Raw genomic sequence first — 17,500 nt, 5'->3', positions numbered from 1 at the left:
CTCAGAACAGGAAATCCCAGTGTCCTCTTGTGTTTATTCCTCTTCTTAAACACTCAGAACAGGAAATCCCAGTGTCCTCTTGTGTTTATTCCTCTTCTTAAACACTCAGAACAGGAAATCCCAGTGTCCTCTTGTGTTCATTCCTCTTCTTAAACACTCAGAACAGGAAATCCCAGTGTCCTCTTGTGTTCATTCCTCTTCTTAAACACTCAGAACAGGAAATCCCAGTGTCCTCTTGTGTTCATTCCTCTTCTTAAACACTCAGAACAGGAAATCCCAGTGTCCTCTTGTGTTTATTCCTCTTCTTAAACACTCAGAACAGGAAATCCCAGTGTCCTCTTGTGTTTATTCCTCTTCTTAAACACTCAGAACAGGAAATCCCAGTGTCCTCTTGTGTTCATTCCTCTTCTTAAACACTCAGAACAGGAAATCCCAGTGTCCTCTTGTGTTCATTCCTCTTCTTAAACACTCAGAACAGGAACTCCCAGTGTTCTCTTGTGTTTATTCCTCTTCTTAAACACTCAGAACAGGAAATCCCAGTGTCCTCTTGTGTTTATTCCTCTTCTTAAACACTCAGAACAGGAAATCCCAGTGTCCTCTTGTGTTTATTCCTCTTCTTAAACACTCAGAACAGGAAATCCCAGTGTCCTCTTGTGTTCATTCCTCTTCTTAAACACTCAGAACAGGAACTCCCAGTGTCCTCTTGTGTTTATTCCTCTTCTTAAACACTCAGAACAGGAAATCCCAGTGTTCTCTTGTGTTTATTCCTCTTCTTAAACACTCAGAACAGGAAATCCCAGTGTTCTCTTGTGTTTATTCCTCTTCTTAAACACTCAGAACTCCCAGTGTCCTCTTGTGTTTATTCCTCTTCTTAAACACTCAGAACAGGAAATCCCAGTGTTCTCTTGTGTTTATTCCTCTTCTTAAACACTCGGAACTCCCAGTGTCCTCTTGTGTTCATTCCTCTTCTTAAACACTCAGAACAGGAACTCCCAGTGTTCTCTTGTGTTTATTCCTCTTCTTAAACACTCAGAACAGGAAATCCCAGTGTCCTCTTGTGTTTATTCCTCTTCTTAAACACTCAGAACAGGAAATCCCAGTGTCCTCTTGTGTTCATTCCTCTTCTTAAACACTCAGAACAGGAACTCCCAGTGTCCTCTTGTGTTTATTCCTCTTCTTAAACACTCAGAACAGGAAATCCCAGTGTTCTCTTGTGTTTATTCCTCTTCTTAAACACTCAGATCAGGAAATCCCAGTGTTCTCTTGTGTTTATTCCTCTTCTTAAACACTCAGAACAGGAAATCCCAGTGTTCTCTTGTGTTTATTCCTCTTCTTAAACACTCAGAACAGGAAATCCCAGTGTCCTCTTGTGTTTATTCCTCTTCTTAAACACTCAGAACAGGAAATCCCAGTGTTCTCTTGTGTTTATTCCTCTTCTTAAACACTCAGAACAGGAACTCCCAGTGTCCTCTTGTGTTTATTCCTCTTCTTAAACACTCAGAACAGGAAATCCCAGTGTCCTCTTGTGTTTATTCCTCTTCTTAAACACTCAGAACAGGAAATCCCAGTGTCCTCTTGTGTTCATTCCTCTTCTTAAACACTCAGAACAGGAAATCCCAGTGTCCTCTTGTGTTCATTCCTCTTCTTAAACACTCAGAACAGGAAATCCCAGTGTCCTCTTGTGTTCATTCCTCTTCTTAAACACTCAGAACAGGAAATCCCAGTGTTCTCTTGTGTTCATTCCTCTTCTTAAACACTCAGAACAGGAACTCCCAGTGTTCTCTTGTGTTTATTCCTCTTCTTAAACACTCAGAACAGGAAATCCCAGTGTCCTCTTGTGTTTATTCCTCTTCTTAAACACTCAGAACAGGAAATCCCAGTGTTCTCTTGTGTTCATTCCTCTTCTTAAACACTCAGAACAGGAACTCCCAGTGTCCTCTTGTGTTCATTCCTCTTCTTAAACACTCAGAACAGGAAATCCCAGTGTCCTCTTGTGTTCATTCCTCTTCTTAAACACTCAGAACAGGAACTCCCAGTGTCCTCTTGTGTTTATTCCTCTTCTTAAACACTCAGAACAGGAAATCCCAGTGTTCTCTTGTGTTTATTCCTCTTCTTAAACACTCAGAACAGGAACTCCCAGTGTCCTCTTGTGTTCATTCCTCTTCTTAAACACTCAGAACAGGAACTCCCAGTGTTCTCTTGTGTTTATTCCTCTTCTTAAACACTCAGAACAGGAAATCCCAGTGTTCTCTTGTGTTTATTCCTCTTCTTAAACACTCAGAACAGGAAATCCCAGTGTTCTCTTGTGTTCATTCCTCTTCTTAAACACTCAGAACAGGAAATCCCAGTGTTCTCTTGTGTTCATTCCTCTTCTTAAACACTCAGAACAGGAAATCCCAGTGTCCTCTTGTGTTCCTTCCTCTTCTTAAACACTCAGAACAGGAAATCCCAGTGTCCTCTTGTGTTCATTCCTCTTCTTAAACACTCAGAACAGGAAATCCCAGTGTTCTCTTGTGTTTATTCCTCTTCTTAAACACTCAGAACAGGAAATCCCAGTGTTCTCTTGTGTTCATTCCTCTTCTTAAACACTCAGAACAGGAAATCCCAGTGTCCTCTTGTGTTTATTCCTCTTCTTAAACACTCAGAACAGGAAATCCCAGTGTCCTCTTGTGTTTATTCCTCTTCTTAAACACTCAGAACAGGAAATCCCAGTGTCCTCTTGTGTTTATTCCTCTTCTTAAACACTCAGAACAGGAACTCCCAGTGTCCTCTTGTGTTTATTCCTCTTCTTAAACACTCAGAACAGGAAATCCCAGTGTTCTCTTGTGTTTATTCCTCTTCTTAAACACTCAGAACAGGAACTCCCAGTGTCCTCTTGTGTTCATTCCTCTTCTTAAACACTCAGAACAGGAACTCCCAGTGTTCTCTTGTGTTTATTCCTCTTCTTAAACACTCAGAACAGGAAATCCCAGTGTCCTCTTGTGTTTATTCCTCTTCTTAAACACTCAGAACAGGAAATCCCAGTGTCCTCTTGTGTTCATTCCTCTTCTTAAACACTCAGAACAGGAAATCCCAGTGTTCTCTTGTGTTTATTCCTCTTCTTAAACACTCAGAACAGGAAATCCCAGTGTTCTCTTGTGTTCATTCCTCTTCTTAAACACTCAGAACAGGAAATCCCAGTGTCCTCTTGTGTTCATTCCTCTTCTTAAACACTCAGAACAGGAAATCCCAGTGTTCTCTTGTGTTCATTCCTCTTCTTAAACACTCAGAACAGGAAATCCCAGTGTTCTCTTGTGTTCATTCCTCTTCTTAAACACTCAGAACAGGAAATCCCAGTGTCCTCTTGTGTTCATTCCTCTTCTTAAACACTCAGAACAGGAAATCCCAGTGTCCTCTTGTGTTCATTCCTCTTCTTAAACACTCAGAACAGGAACTCCCAGTGTTCTCTTGTGTTTATTCCTCTTCTTAAACACTCAGAACAGGAAATCCCAGTGTCCTCTTGTGTTTATTCCTCTTCTTAAACACTCAGAACAGGAAATCCCAGTGTCCTCTTGTGTTTATTCCTCTTCTTAAACACTCAGAACAGGAAATCCCAGTGTCCTCTTGTGTTCATTCCTCTTCTTAAACACTCAGAACAGGAACTCCCAGTGTTCTCTTGTGTTTATTCCTCTTCTTAAACACTCAGAACAGGAAATCCCAGTGTTCTCTTGTGTTTATTCCTCTTCTTAAACACTCAGAACAGGAAATCCCAGTGTTCTCTTGTGTTTATTCCTCTTCTTAAACACTCAGAACAGGAAATCCCAGTGTCCTCTTGTGTTTATTCCTCTTCTTAAACACTCAGAACAGGAAATCCCAGTGTTCTCTTGTGTTTATTCCTCTTCTTAAACACTCAGAACAGGAACTCCCAGTGTCCTCTTGTGTTCATTCCTCTTCTTAAACACTCAGAACAGGAACTCCCAGTGTTCTCTTGTGTTTATTCCTCTTCTTAAACACTCAGAACAGGAAATCCCAGTGTCCTCTTGTGTTTATTCCTCTTCTTAAACACTCAGAACAGGAAATCCCAGTGTCCTCTTGTGTTCATTCCTCTTCTTAAACACTCAGAACAGGAACTCCCAGTGTTCTCTTGTGTTTATTCCTCTTCTTAAACACTCAGAACAGGAAATCCCAGTGTTCTCTTGTGTTTATTCCTCTTCTTAAACACTCAGATCAGGAAATCCCAGTGTTCTCTTGTGTTTATTCCTCTTCTTAAACACTCAGAACAGGAAATCCCAGTGTTCTCTTGTGTTTATTCCTCTTCTTAAACACTCAGAACAGGAAATCCCAGTGTCCTCTTGTGTTTATTCCTCTTCTTAAACACTCAGAACAGGAAATCCCAGTGTTCTCTTGTGTTTATTCCTCTTCTTAAACACTCAGAACAGGAACTCCCAGTGTCCTCTTGTGTTTATTCCTCTTCTTAAACACTCAGAACAGGAAATCCCAGTGTCCTCTTGTGTTTATTCCTCTTCTTAAACACCCAGAACAGGAAATCCCAGTGTCCTCTTGTGTTTATTCCTCTTCTTAAACACTCAGAACAGGAACTCCCAGTGTTCTCTTGTGTTTATTCCTCTTCTTAAACACTCAGAACAGGAAATCCCAGTGTTCTCTTGTGTTTATTCCTCTTCTTAAACACTCAGAACAGGAAATCCCAGTGTTCTCTTGTGTTTATGTGGCCTTTTTTGACCCCCTGATTGGTGTAGGAAGTGGTGGTTAGTAAGTGTGTGTGTGTGTGTGTGTGTGTGTGTGTGTGTGTGTGTGTGTGTGTGTGTGTGTGTGTGTGTGTGTGTGTGTGTGTGTGTGTGTGTGTGTGTGTGTGTGTGTGTGTGTGTGTGTGTGTGTTTGCTTTGGTGCATTCTCAGTTCAAAGTCTTTGGCTCTAGCCTTCATCATAAGAATACATTTTTTCAAAGTGTTTTACACGTTTCATATTTCTTTGTCTTGAACAAACTGGAAAGAAAATGTTTTCTGGGACTTTTCCAGTTTTGAGAAACTGACACTGAAAAGAAGACTCAGACTGCTGCTCTGCGCAAACATACACTCCTGTCCTCCCACCTTAAACATACACTCCTGTCCTCCCCCCTCAAACATACACTCCTGTCCTCCCACCTCAAACATACACTCCTGTCCTCCCACCTCAAACATACACTCCTGTCCTCCCACCTCAACCATACACTCCTGTCCTCCCACCTCAAACATACACTCCTGTCCTCCCACCTCAACCATACACTCCTGTCCTCCCACCTCAAACATACACTCCTGTCCTCCCCCCTCTGTCTTCCCCCTCAAACATACACTCCTGTCCTCCCACCTCAAACATACACTCCTGTCCTCCCACCTCAAACATACACTCCTGTCCTCCCACCTCAAACATACACTCCTGTCCTCCCCCCTCAAACATATACTCCTGTCCTCCACCTCTGTCCTCCCACCTCAAACATATACTCCTGTCCTCCCACCTCTGTCCTCCCACCTCAAACATACACTCCTGTCCTCCCACCTCAAACATATACTCCTGTCCTCCCCTCTGTCCTCCCACCTCAAACATACACTCCTGTCCTCCCACCTCAAACATACACTCCTGTCCTCCCACCTCAAACATATACTCCTGTCCTCCCACCTCAAACATACACTCCTGTCCTCCCACCTCTGTCCTCTCAAACATGCACTCTTGTACTCCCCCTCAAACATACACTCTTGTCCTCCCACCTCAAACATACACTCTGTTCTCCCACCTCTGTCCTCCCACCTCAAACATACACTCCTGTCCTCCCACCTCAAACATACACTCCTGTCCTCCCACCTCAAACATACACTCCTGTCCTCCCACCTCAAACATACACTCCTGTCCTCCCACCTCTGTCCTCCCACCTCAAACATATACTCCTGTCCTCCCACCTCTGTCCTCCCACCTCAAACATACACTCCTGTCCTCCCACCTCAAACATACACTCCTGTCCTCCCCCCTCTGTCCTCCCCCTCAAACATACACTCCTGTCCTCCCACCTCAAACATACACTCCTGTCCTCCCACCTCAAACATATACTCCTGTCCTCCCACCTCAAACATACACTCCTGTCCTCCCACCTCTGTCCTCCCCCCTCAAACATGCACTCTTGTACTCCCCCCTCAAACATACATTCTTGTCCTCCCACCTCAAACATACACTCCTGTTCTCCCCTCTGTCCTCCCACCTCAAACATACACTCCTGTCCTCCCACCTCAAACATACACTCCTGTCCTCCCACCTCAAACATACACTCCTGTCCTCCCACCTCTGTCCTCCCCCCTCAAACATACACTCTTGTCCTCCCACCTCAAACATACACTCCTGTTCTCCCCTCTGTCCTCCCACCTCAAACATACACTCCTGTCCTCCCACCTCAAACATACACTCCTGTCCTCCCACCTCAAACATACACTCCTGTCCTCCCACCTCAAACATACACTCCTGTTCTCCCACCTCAAACATACACTCCTGTCCTCCCCCTCTGTCTTCCCCCTCAAACATACACTCCTGTCCTCCCACCTCAAACATACACTCCTGTCCTCCCCCCTCAAACATACACTCCTGTCCTCCCACCTCAAACATACACTCCTGTCCTCCCCCTCTGTCCTCCCACCTCAAACATACACTCCTGTCCTCCCCCCTCAAACATACACTCCTGTCCTCCCCCCTCTGTCCTCCCACCTCAAACATACACTCCTGTCCTCCCCCCTCAAACATACACTCCTGTCCTCCCCCAGTTGACAAGGTAAACATCTGTTGTTCAGCCCACCTCTTTAAGGAATACCTAGGATAGGATAAGTAATCCTTCTCACCCCCCCCCCCTTTAAGATTTAGATGCACTATTGTAAAGTGACTATTCTACTGGATGTCATAAGGTGAATGCACCAATTTGTAAGTCGCTCTGGATAAGAGCGTCTGCTAAATGACTTAAATGTAATGTAAATGCCCCTGAGCAAGGGAGTTAACCCACTGTTAACCCACTGTTAACCCACTGTTAACCCACTGTTAAACCACTGTTAAACCACTGGATTAAGGCAGCCCCCCGCACCTCTGATTCAGAGGGGTTGGGTTACATGTGGAAGAAACATTTCGGTTGTACAACTGACTAGGTATCCCCCTTTTCCTTTCCTACCTCCCAAAACAACAACATCCCTATGGGCTTGGTACAAAACATCCAGAACATTAACAGTAGCAGTTTCTACAAAAACAGCTCAAGATTCTCAGGGAAAAGTAACAACAGGTTCTGAATACTAGATATTTAGCCAGAGCCAAATATATACATATTGTCTGGTTTCATATGCACATTACACCCATAAGTCAGTATACTGGGCATTAATAAACCTCATACGGTATTAAAAAGCAGATACTATGACAGAATTTATAGAGGTGATATTGTTCAGCTGTCTTCTAACAGCTTTGCTCCCTACAGAAATCTGAATTTACAACTGGCATTACAATGACTGCTGAGCAATCAAATATTTATAGGATGTGCCAAATGGCAGCCTATTCCCTTAATTAACAGTGCCACACTTTTCACACACGTGCCAGTGTTTTCCCTACTTACAACTCAGGGAATAGGCGGTACACCGGAGCAGATCTTTCCCACAGAGACAGTTAACTAAGAGTGGGTGGGTTCTCCTGTGGTGTCCAGTCTGATTGACAACCCTGTCCTCCAATGAACTGCTTTCTCCCTGCTGATAACCCAAATCCCTCTCCCTGCCCTTCCTCTTCCTTTACTTCCTGGTTCCTGGGAAACCCCACCCCCATTCCCAGTAAGCCTCCCTCTTTAAGTGTACTTCTATTTTATCCCTTACTGTACTGTAGGTATTCCTTCCTTTAACCCAGAGCCAAACCCCTAAACTTGATGGATAACCGTACCTCCCCTAATCCTAAACCTGACCCTGTCATTGGCTAGTCTGAGTGGCAGATGTTGTTTCTGCTGTCTTGTCACAGGCTGGAACAAACTGTCACACAGGCTAGCCATCCCCTATTCCCTATCCCTGAACCTAAACCTAACCCTACCAGTATAACCCTTTCTCCTCGAGCCATAGCGCTCAATATGCTCCTAACTTCCTCTCCTCTCCTCTCCTCTCCTCTCCTCTCCTCTCCTCTCCTCTCCTCTCCTCTCCTCTCCTCTCCTAACCCTGCTTCTCTTCTCTCCTCTCCTCCCCAAACCGTGCTTCTCTCCTCTCCAAACCCTGCTCCTGTCTTCTTCTCTCCTAACCCTGCTCCTCTCTTCTCCTCTCCTAACCCTGCCCCTCTCTTCTTCTCTCCTAACCCTGCTCCTCTCTTCTTCTCTCCTAACCCTGCTCCTGTCTTCTTCTCTCCTAACCCTGCTCCTCTCCTCTCCTAAACCTGCTCCTGTCTTCTTCTCTCCTAACCCTGCTCCTGTCTTCTTCTCTCCTAACCCTGCTCCTCTCTTCTTCTCTCCTAACCCTGCTCCTCTCTTCTTCTCTCCTAACCCTGCTCCTCTCTTCTACTCTCCTAACCCTGCTCCTCTCTTCTTCTCTCCTAACCCTGCTCCTCTCTTCTACTCTCCTAACCCTGCTCCTCTCTTCTTCTCTCCTAACCCTGCTCCTCTCTTCTACTCTCCTAACCCTGCTCCTCTCTTCTTCTCTCCTAACCCTGCTCCTGTCTTCTTCTCTCCTAACCCTGCTCCTCTCTTCTTCTCTCCTAACCCTGCTCCTCTCTTCTTCTCTCCTAACCCTGCTCCTCTCTTCTCCTCTCCTAACCCTGCTCCTGTCTTCTTCTCTCCTAACCCTGCTCCTCTCTTCTTCTCTCCTAACCCTGCTCCTCTCTTCTCCTCTCCTAACCCTGCTCCTCTCTTCTCCTCTCCTAACCCTGCTCCTGTCTTCTTCTCTCCTAACCCTGCTCCTCTCTTCTTCTCTCCTAACCCTGCTCCTCTCTTCTCCTCTACTAACCCTGCTCCTCTCTTCTTCTCTCTTAACCCTGCTCCTCTCTTCTCCTCTCCTAACCCTGCTCCTCTCTTCTTCTCTCCTAACCCTGCTCCTCTCTTCTCCTCTCCTAACCCTGCTCCTCTCTTCTTCTCTCCTAACCCTGCTCCTCTCTTCTCCTCTCCTAACCCTGCTCCTCTCTTCTTCTCTCCCAACCCTGCTCCTGTCTTCTTCTCTCCTAACCCTGCTCCTGTCTTCTTCTCTCCTAACCCTGCTCCTCTCTTCTTCTCTCCTAACCCTGCTCCTCTCTTCTACTCTCCTAACCCTGCTCCTGTCTTCTTCTCTCCTAACCCTGCTCCTGTCTTCTTCTCTCCTAACCCTGCTCCTGTCTTCTTCTCTCCTAACCCTGCTTCTCTTCTCTCCTCTCCTCTCCTAACCCTGCTCCTGTCTTCTTCTCTCCTAACCCTGCTCCTCTCTTCTTCTCTCGTAACCCTGCTCCTCTCTTCTTGTCTCCTAACCCTGCTCCTGTCTTCTTCTCTCCTAACCCTGCTCCTCTCTTCTCCTCTCCTAACCCTGCTCCTCTCTTCTCCTCTCCTAACCCTGCTCCTCTCTTCTACTCTCCTACCCCTGCTTCTCTCCTCTCCTAACTCTGCTCCTCTCATCTCCTAACCCTGCTCCTCTCTTCTACTCTCCTAACACTGCTCCTCCCTTCTCCTCTCCTAACCCTGCTCCCCTCTTCTCCTCTCCTAACCCTGCTCCCCTCTTCTCCTCTCCTAACCCTGCTCCTGTCTTCTTCTCTCCTAACCCTGCTCCTCTCTTCTTCTCTCAAAAACCCTGCTCCTGTCTTCTCCTCTCCTAACCCTGCTCCCCTCCCCTCTTCTCCTCTCCTAACCCTGCTCCCCTCTTCTCCTCTCCTAACCCTGCTCCTCTCTTCTTCTCTCCTAACCCTGCTCCTCTCTTCTACTCTCCTAACACTGCTCCTCCCTTCTCCTCTCCTAACCCTGCTCCTCTCTTCTCCTCTCCTAACCCTGCTCCTCTCTTCTACTCTCCTAACACTGCTCCTCCCTTCTCCTCTCCTAAACCTGCTCCTCTCTTCTCCTCTCCTAACCCTGCTCCTCTCTTCTACTCTCCTAACCCTGCTCCTCTCTTCTTCTCTCCTAACCCTGCTCCTCTCTTCTACTCTCCTAACACTGCTCCTCCCTTCTCCTCTCCTAACCCTGCTCCTCTCTTCTCCTCTCCTAACCCTGCTCCCCTCTTCTCCTCTCCTAACCCTGCTCCTCTCTTCTTCTCTCCTAACCCTGCTTCTCTTCTCTCCTTTCCTCTCCTTACCCTGATCCTCTTCTCCTCTCCTACCCCTGCTTCTCTCCTCTCCTAACTCTGCTCCTCTCGTCTCCTAACCCTGCTCCTCTCTTCTACTCTCCTAACCCTGCTCCTCTCTTCTTCTCTCCTAACCCTGCTCCTGTCTTCTTCTCTCCTAACCCTGCTCCTCTCTTCTACTCTCCTAACCCTGCTCCTCTCTTCTCCTCTCCTAACCCTGCTCCTCTCTTCTTCTCTCCTAACCCTGCTCCTCTCTTCTTCTCTCCTAACCCTGCTCCTCTCTTCTTCTCTCCTAACCCTGCTCCTGTCTTCTTCTCTCCTAACCCTGCTCCTCTCCTCTCGTAACCCTGCTCCTCTCTTCTACTCTCCTAACCCTGCTCCTCTCTTCTTCTCTCCTAACCCTGCTCCTGTTCTGCTCCTCTCCTAACCCTGCTCCTCTCCTCTTCTGCTCCTCTCCTCTTCTGCTCCTCTCCTAACCCTGCTCCTCTCCTCTTCTGCTCCTCTCCTAACCCTGCTCCTCTCCTAACCCTGCTCCTCTCCTCTTCTGCTCCTCTCCTAACCCTGCTCCTCTCCTAACCCTGCTCCTCTCCTCTTCTGCTCCTCTCCTAACCCTGCTCCTCTCCTAACCCTGCTCCTCTCCTGTTCTGTCTTCAGGTCAGATGACAGCGACGCCTCTCACTCTGAGGTTCTCAGGTAGAGATATCTATCTGTCCCTGCAATTCTGTCTCTCCTCTTGCCTGATTGGCCAGTCACTCGGCTGGCCCCTCCTCCTTTCCCGGGCTGGGCAGAGTCGATGTGGAGCATGATTTAGCCTCATTGGTCCCCCCTCACCCTCCTCCAATCCCCTTCCACCAGTGTGGTGTGCAGTGTCCCTCCCCCCTACTCATGGCATCTGAACTAATCTTTCTGTCTGGAGAGCTTTGGGTGAGGTATTCAATGAATTCAAGGTAAGGCTACTGTGAGATTGACTTAGTGGATAGCATAAATATAAAGCATTGACAGCACACACAAAGGTATGGGTAATGCTCACAAGCATTGTGACTCCCTTTCCTTGACAATAAAGAATTACATTTCTGCCTGGACATATCAATCAATCATATAACCCTATTAGAAAGTTTTAAATTAGACATTTTGAAATTGCCCTAAAACAGAAGGCTGTACCAACATGAATAATTAAAAACTATTTTGGTAGTGTTCTATTGGATATGTTAAGTGATTATTTGTTATGGGTTGACCCAGCTGCCCTGAGCAGCACAGCTATTGCAACCTGTAAGTCTCCAAACAGTAATAGGACAAGTAGATAGAGAGGGAGAGAGAAAGAAACAGGCATGTGGTTATCTAGAGCAACACAAACCTGAATGTACGGTAGCTGCCAACTCTCTCTCTTTCTCTCTCTCTCTCTCTCCTCTCTGTCTGTCACTCTCTCTCTCTCTCTGTCTCTCTCTCCTGTCTGTCTGTCTGTCTGTCTGTCTGTCTGTCTGTCTGTCTGTCTGTCTGTCTGTCTGTCTCTCTCTCTCTCCTCTCTGTCTGTCTGTCTGTCTGTCTGTCTGTCTGTCTGTCTGTCTGTCTGTCTGTCTGTTATAGATAACTGTATTATCATAGATAACTGTTATAGATAACTGTATTATTATAGATAACTGTATTATTATAGACAACTGTATTATTATAGATAACTGTATTATTAGAGATAACTGTTATAGATAACTGTATTATTATAGACAACTGTATTATTATAGATAACTGTATTATTATAGACAACTGTATTATTATAGATAACTGTATTATTATAGATAACTGTATTATTATAGATAACTGTATATTATAGATAACTGTATATTATAGATAACTGTATTATTATATATAACTGTATTATTATAGATAACTGTATTATTATAGATAACTGTATTATTATAGATAACTGTATTATTATAGATAACTGTATATTATAGATAACTGTATTATTATATATAACTGTATTATTATAGATAACTGTTATAGATAACTGTATTATTATAGATAACTGTATTATTATAGATAACTGTATATTATAGATAACTGTATTATTATAGATAACTGTATTATTATAGATAACTGTATTATTATAGATAACTGTTATAGATAACTGTATTATTATAGATAACTGTATATTATAGATAACTGTATTATTACAGATAACTGTTATAGATAACTGTATTATTATAGATAACTGTATATTATAGATAACTGTATTATTACAGATAACTGTTATAGATAACTGTATTATTATAGATAACTGTATATTATAGATAACTGTATTATTATAGATAACTGTATTATTATAGATAACTGTATTATTATAGATAACTGTTATAGACAACTGTATTATTACAGATAACTGTTATAGATAACCTTATTATTATAGATAACTGTATTTTTGATAACTGTATTATTATAGATAACTGTATATTATAGATAACCTTATTATTATAGATACCTGTATTTTTGATAACTGTATTATTATAGATAACTGTATTATTATAGATAACTGTATTTTTGATAACTGTATTATTACAGATAACTGTTATAGATAACCTTATTATTATAGATAACTGTATATTATAGATAACTGTATTATTATAGATAACTGTTATAGACAACTGTATTATTACAGATAACTGTTATAGATAACCTTATTATTATAGATAACTGTATTATTATAGATAACCTTATTATTATAGATAACTGTTATAGATAACTGTATTATTATAGATAACCTTATTAATATAGATAACTGTTATAGATAACTGTATTATTATAGATAACTGTTATAGATAACTGTATTATTATAGATAACTGTATTTTTGATAACTGTATTATTATAGACAACTGTATGTTATAGATAACTGTATTATTATAGACAACTGTATTATTATAGATAACTGTATTTTTGATAACTGTATTATTATAGACAACTGTATGTTATAGATAACTGTATTATTATAGACAACTGTATTATTATAGATAACTGTATTATTATAGATAACTCTATTATAGGTATCTGTATTATTTAACACTGTATTATTATAGAAAGGTATATAGGGTAGCCTATTGGTGGCAGGGTAGCCTAGTGGTGGCAGGGTAGCCTAGTGGTGGCAGGGTAGCCTAGTGGTGGCAGGGTAGCCTAGTGGTGGCAGGGTAGCCTAGTGGTGGCAGGGTAGCCTAGTGGTGGCAGGGTAGCCTAGTGGTGGCAGGGTAGCCTAGTGGTGGCAGGGTAGCCTAGTGGTGGCAGGGTAGCCTATTGGTGGCAGGGTAGCCTAGTGGTGGCAGGGTAGCCTAGTGGTGGCAGGGTAGCCTATTGGTGGCAGGGTAGCCTAGTGGTGGCAGGGTAGCCTAGTGGTGGCAGGGTAGCCTAGTGGTGGCAGGGTAGCCTAGTGGTGGCAGGGTAGCCTATTGGTGGCAGGGTAGCCTAGTGGTGGCAGGGTAGCCTATTGGTGGCAGGGTAGCCTATTGGTGGCAGGGTAGCCTATTGGTGGCAGGGTAGCCTATTGGTGGCAGGGTAGCCTAGTGGTGGCAGGGTAGCCTATTGGTGGCAGGGTAGCCTATTGGTGGCAGGGTAGCCTAGTGGTGGCAGGGTAGCCTAGTTGGAGGCAGGGTAGCCTAGTGGTGGCAGGGTAGCCTAGTGGTGGCAGGGTAGCCTAGTGGTGGTGGGTGGCAGGGTAGCCTAGTGGTGGCAGGGTAGCCTAGTGGTGGCAGGGTAGCCTAGTGGTGGCAGGGTAGCCTATTGGTGGCAGGGTAGCCTAGTGGTGGCAGGGTAGCCTAGTGGTGGCAGGGTAGCCTAGTGGTGGCAGGGTAGCCTATTGGTGGCAGGGTAGCCTAGTGGTGGCAGGGTAGCCTAGTGGTGGCAGGGTAGCCTATTGGTGGCAGGGTAGCCTATTGGTGGCAGGGTAGCCTAGTGGTGGCAGGGTAGCCTAGTGGTGGCAGGGTAGCCTATTGGTGGCAGGGTAGCCTAGTGGTGGCAGGGTAGCCTAGTGGTGGCAGGGTAGCCTAGTGGTGGCAGGGTAGCCTAGTGGTGGCAGGGTAGCCTATTGGTGGCAGGGTAGCCTATTGGTGGCAGGGTAGCCTATTGGTGGCAGGGTAGCCTATTGGTGGCAGGGTAGCCTATTGGTGGCAGGGTAGCCTAGTGGTGGCAGGGTAGCCTAGTGGTGGCAGGGTAGCCTAGTGGTGGCAGGGTAGCCTATTGGTGGCAGGGTAGCCTAGTGGTGGCAGGGTAGCCTAGTGGTGGCAGGGTAGCCTAGTGGTGGCAGGGTAGCCTAGTGGTTAGAGTGTTGGACTAGTAACTGGAAGGTTGCAAGTTCAAATCCCCGAGCTGACAAGGTACAAATCTGTCGTTCTGCCCCTGAACAGGCAGTTAACCCACTGTTCCTCGGCTGTCATTGAAAATAAGAATTTGTTCTTAACTGACTTGCCTAGTTAAATAAAGGTAATACAAATAAAATTAGGTAGGTATCTAATTTACAAATAAAAAATATATATATATTCTTTAGGAATGTAGTGAAATAAAAGTCAAAGTTGTCAAAAATATCAATATTACAGTAATGTACAGATACCCCAAAAACTACTTAAGTAGTTTATAGAGTACTTCAGTAGTACTTTATAGAGTACTTCAGTAGTACTTTATAGAGTACTTCAGTAGTACTTTATAGTACTTTTACTGAAGTACTTTACACCACTGCTCCCAGCAATAAGATGAATTCAGAAGACACCCCTCCCTTCCACACCCTTTTATCCATAAACCACATGTGCCCAATTCCAAACCGACAGGGAATATTTGGAATTAGGCCGATATACTAGCCCTGTCACACCTTACCTCCATTCTGTGTGACCAGACAAAGTCATGGTTCCAATCCAACCACTCATTCAGTCCTTTTGGATTGGAACTGGGCCCTAGGCCACAGACAGAGGAGAGGGGGTTTGGAACTGGGCCCTAGGCCACAGACAGAGGAGATGGGGAGGGGGTTTGGAACTGGGCCCTAGGCCACAGAACGAGGGGGTGAGATGTGACAGCCCCCCACACACACACTCACTCACCCATCTGTCCCAGAAGCCTCTGCTTCGGACCAAACTCTGAACTGAGATAGGCTCAGGAGGGGTGAGGGCCACAAATAAGCTCACTCTTGATTGCTGGAGATGCTGCATGTAGATATGATGTCACAGGATGTTGTGGTGTTGTTGTTGTGTTTGCGTTGGCTGCTGCCGGCTGTTGTTGAGTTGTGCTTCTTATCTTCGATGCAGTGAACCCCCGCTGTTCGTTCTCCATCATCATTTGAATGAAACTGCACCGTGCTCCTATATAACTGTTATCCTTTTTGATTTGTGCTGTTATTGCTTTAGCTGACATGCATGCAGCTTCTCTTTTCCTGTTGTTCTGCGTGTGTGGCTGAGGCTGCTCTGGTAGTCATGACCTGCTGTTCACCTGCTTTTAAAGCACCAAGCATGTCACTACATAGAGAGGGACTGGAAGTGATATGTGACTTGGGGAAGAGGACAAGTGTGTGTGTGTGTGTGTGTGTGTGTGTGTGTGTGTGTGTGTGTGTGTGTGTGTGTGTGTGTGTGTGTGTGTGTGTGTGTGTGTGTGTGTGTGTGTGTGTGGGGAAGGGGGGTCCAGGGAGACTCATCTGTCCCAGTTTTGTCTTTAATGACTGGTCCCTATTCCCCACACACAAAGGAGGAAGGGAAGGAGCAAAAGAGGGAGAGGAGAGGTTCCTTATTTCTGTGGAGTAGAGATGGCTGCTTCCACTGCCAGCCAGGAGATGGATGGTTTTAGGTCAGGCTCTCTAATTGGGCTTCCAAAAAAAGAGAGGGATGGAGAGGAAGGGATGGAGGGAGAGAAGGAGAGGAATGGATGGAGAGAGAGAAGGAGAGGAAGGGATGAGAGAGAAGGAGAGGAAGGGATGGAGAGAGAGAAGGAGAGGAATGGATGGAGAGAGAGAAGGAGAGGGATGGATGGAGAGAGAGAAGGAGAGGGATGGATGGAGAGAGAGAAGGAGAGGCAGGGATGAGAGAGAGAAGGAGAGGGATGGATGGAGAGAGAGAAGGAGAGGAAGGGATGAGAGAGAGAAGGAGAGGAATGGATGGAGAGAGAAAGAGAGGAAGGGATGGAGAGAGAGAAGGAGAGGAATGGATGGAGAGAGAGAAGGAGAGGGATGGATGGAGAGAGAGAAGTAGAGGGATGGATGGAGAGAGAGAATTAGAGGGATGGATGGAGAGAGAGAAGGAGAGGCAGGGATGAGAGAGAGAAGGAGAGGAATGGATGGAGAGAGAGAAGGAGAGGAAGGGATGGAGAGAGAGAAGGAGAGGAAGGGATGGAGAGAGAGAAGGAGAGAAATGGATGGAGAGAGAGAAGGAGAGAAATGGATGGAGAGAGAGAAGGAGAGGAAGGAAGTGAGAAGTCAGATGTCTTTATCCCCAGCAAGGGGCAGGGTAGTGCTATGCTCTTTAACCTATTGTGTTCTAGTGTGTTGTGTGTGTGTAGTGTGTTGTGTGTGTGTATTGTGTGTGTGTATTGTGTTCTAGTGTCTGTGTATTGTGTTCTTTGTGTGTTTTTAGATGTTTTGTATCTGTGTGAGGTCAGTGGTCTGTGTGTGTATTGTGTTCTAGTGTGTTGTGTGTATTGTGTTCTTGTGTGTGTGTATTGCGTTCTAGTGTGTGTGTATTGTGTTCTAGTGTGTGTGTATTGTATTCTTTGTGTGTTTTTAGATGTTTTGTATCTGTGTGGGGTCATTAGTCTGTGTGTTGTGTGTGTGTGTTTAACAGTGTGTCTCCAACAGGGGTGTGATCAGTCCCACGGGGGGTGTGAAGGGAGGGCGGACTGCGCCCCTCCAGTGTTCTGCCGTGGCAGAGGGACACTCTAAACCTGTCCTCTGTGTGGACGCTACAGATGAACTGCTCTTTACGGGATCTAAGGGTACGTCAACGTTGCCACGACAACACCAACACTGTCCTCCCAGCTGGGGTCAGGAGTTTCTTCTTATCATGGTAGCTTGCCAGGAAAACCTCTGGATGTACTGTACTTTTTAAAGAGGACATTTGTTGTTCATCATACAGACAAATAATAGATACCAGAGGAGGCTGGTGGAAGAAGATATAGGAGGACAGGCTCATTGTAATGACTGGATTGGATTGACAGAATGGAGTCAAACATGTGGCTTCCATGTGTCTGATTTATTCCATACCATTCCATTGACTCCATTCCAGCCATTACACTGAGC

The 17,500-nt window shown here is 45.2% G+C and overlaps 1 protein-coding gene across 3 annotated transcripts in view; it reads left to right on the top strand.

Annotated features, from left to right (window-relative positions):
• The window catches only part of LOC118381065 (kinesin-like protein KIF21B), a 188,250-nt gene that overhangs the window by 152,045 nt on the left and 18,705 nt on the right, over positions 1-17,500 (top strand). For all 3 annotated transcript variants that reach the window (XR_008144093.1, XR_008144092.1, XM_052526477.1), the window contains exons 27-28: positions 10,908-10,946; positions 17,060-17,196. Coding sequence is in view for 1 of the 3 variants with exons in the window: in XM_052526477.1 (XP_052382437.1) it covers positions 10,908-10,946; positions 17,060-17,196 (176 nt within the window). In the remaining 2 variants the exon portion in view is untranslated. The remainder of the gene's footprint in view (positions 1-10,907; positions 10,947-17,059; positions 17,197-17,500) is intronic.

This window comes from Oncorhynchus keta, chromosome 10 (genome assembly GCF_023373465.1).
Source record: "Oncorhynchus keta strain PuntledgeMale-10-30-2019 chromosome 10, Oket_V2, whole genome shotgun sequence".
Classification (NCBI taxonomy): Eukaryota; Metazoa; Chordata; class Actinopteri; order Salmoniformes; family Salmonidae; genus Oncorhynchus; species Oncorhynchus keta.
Note: the sequence above shows the minus strand (reverse complement) of the source record. Positions and strands in the feature narration are given on the sequence as shown.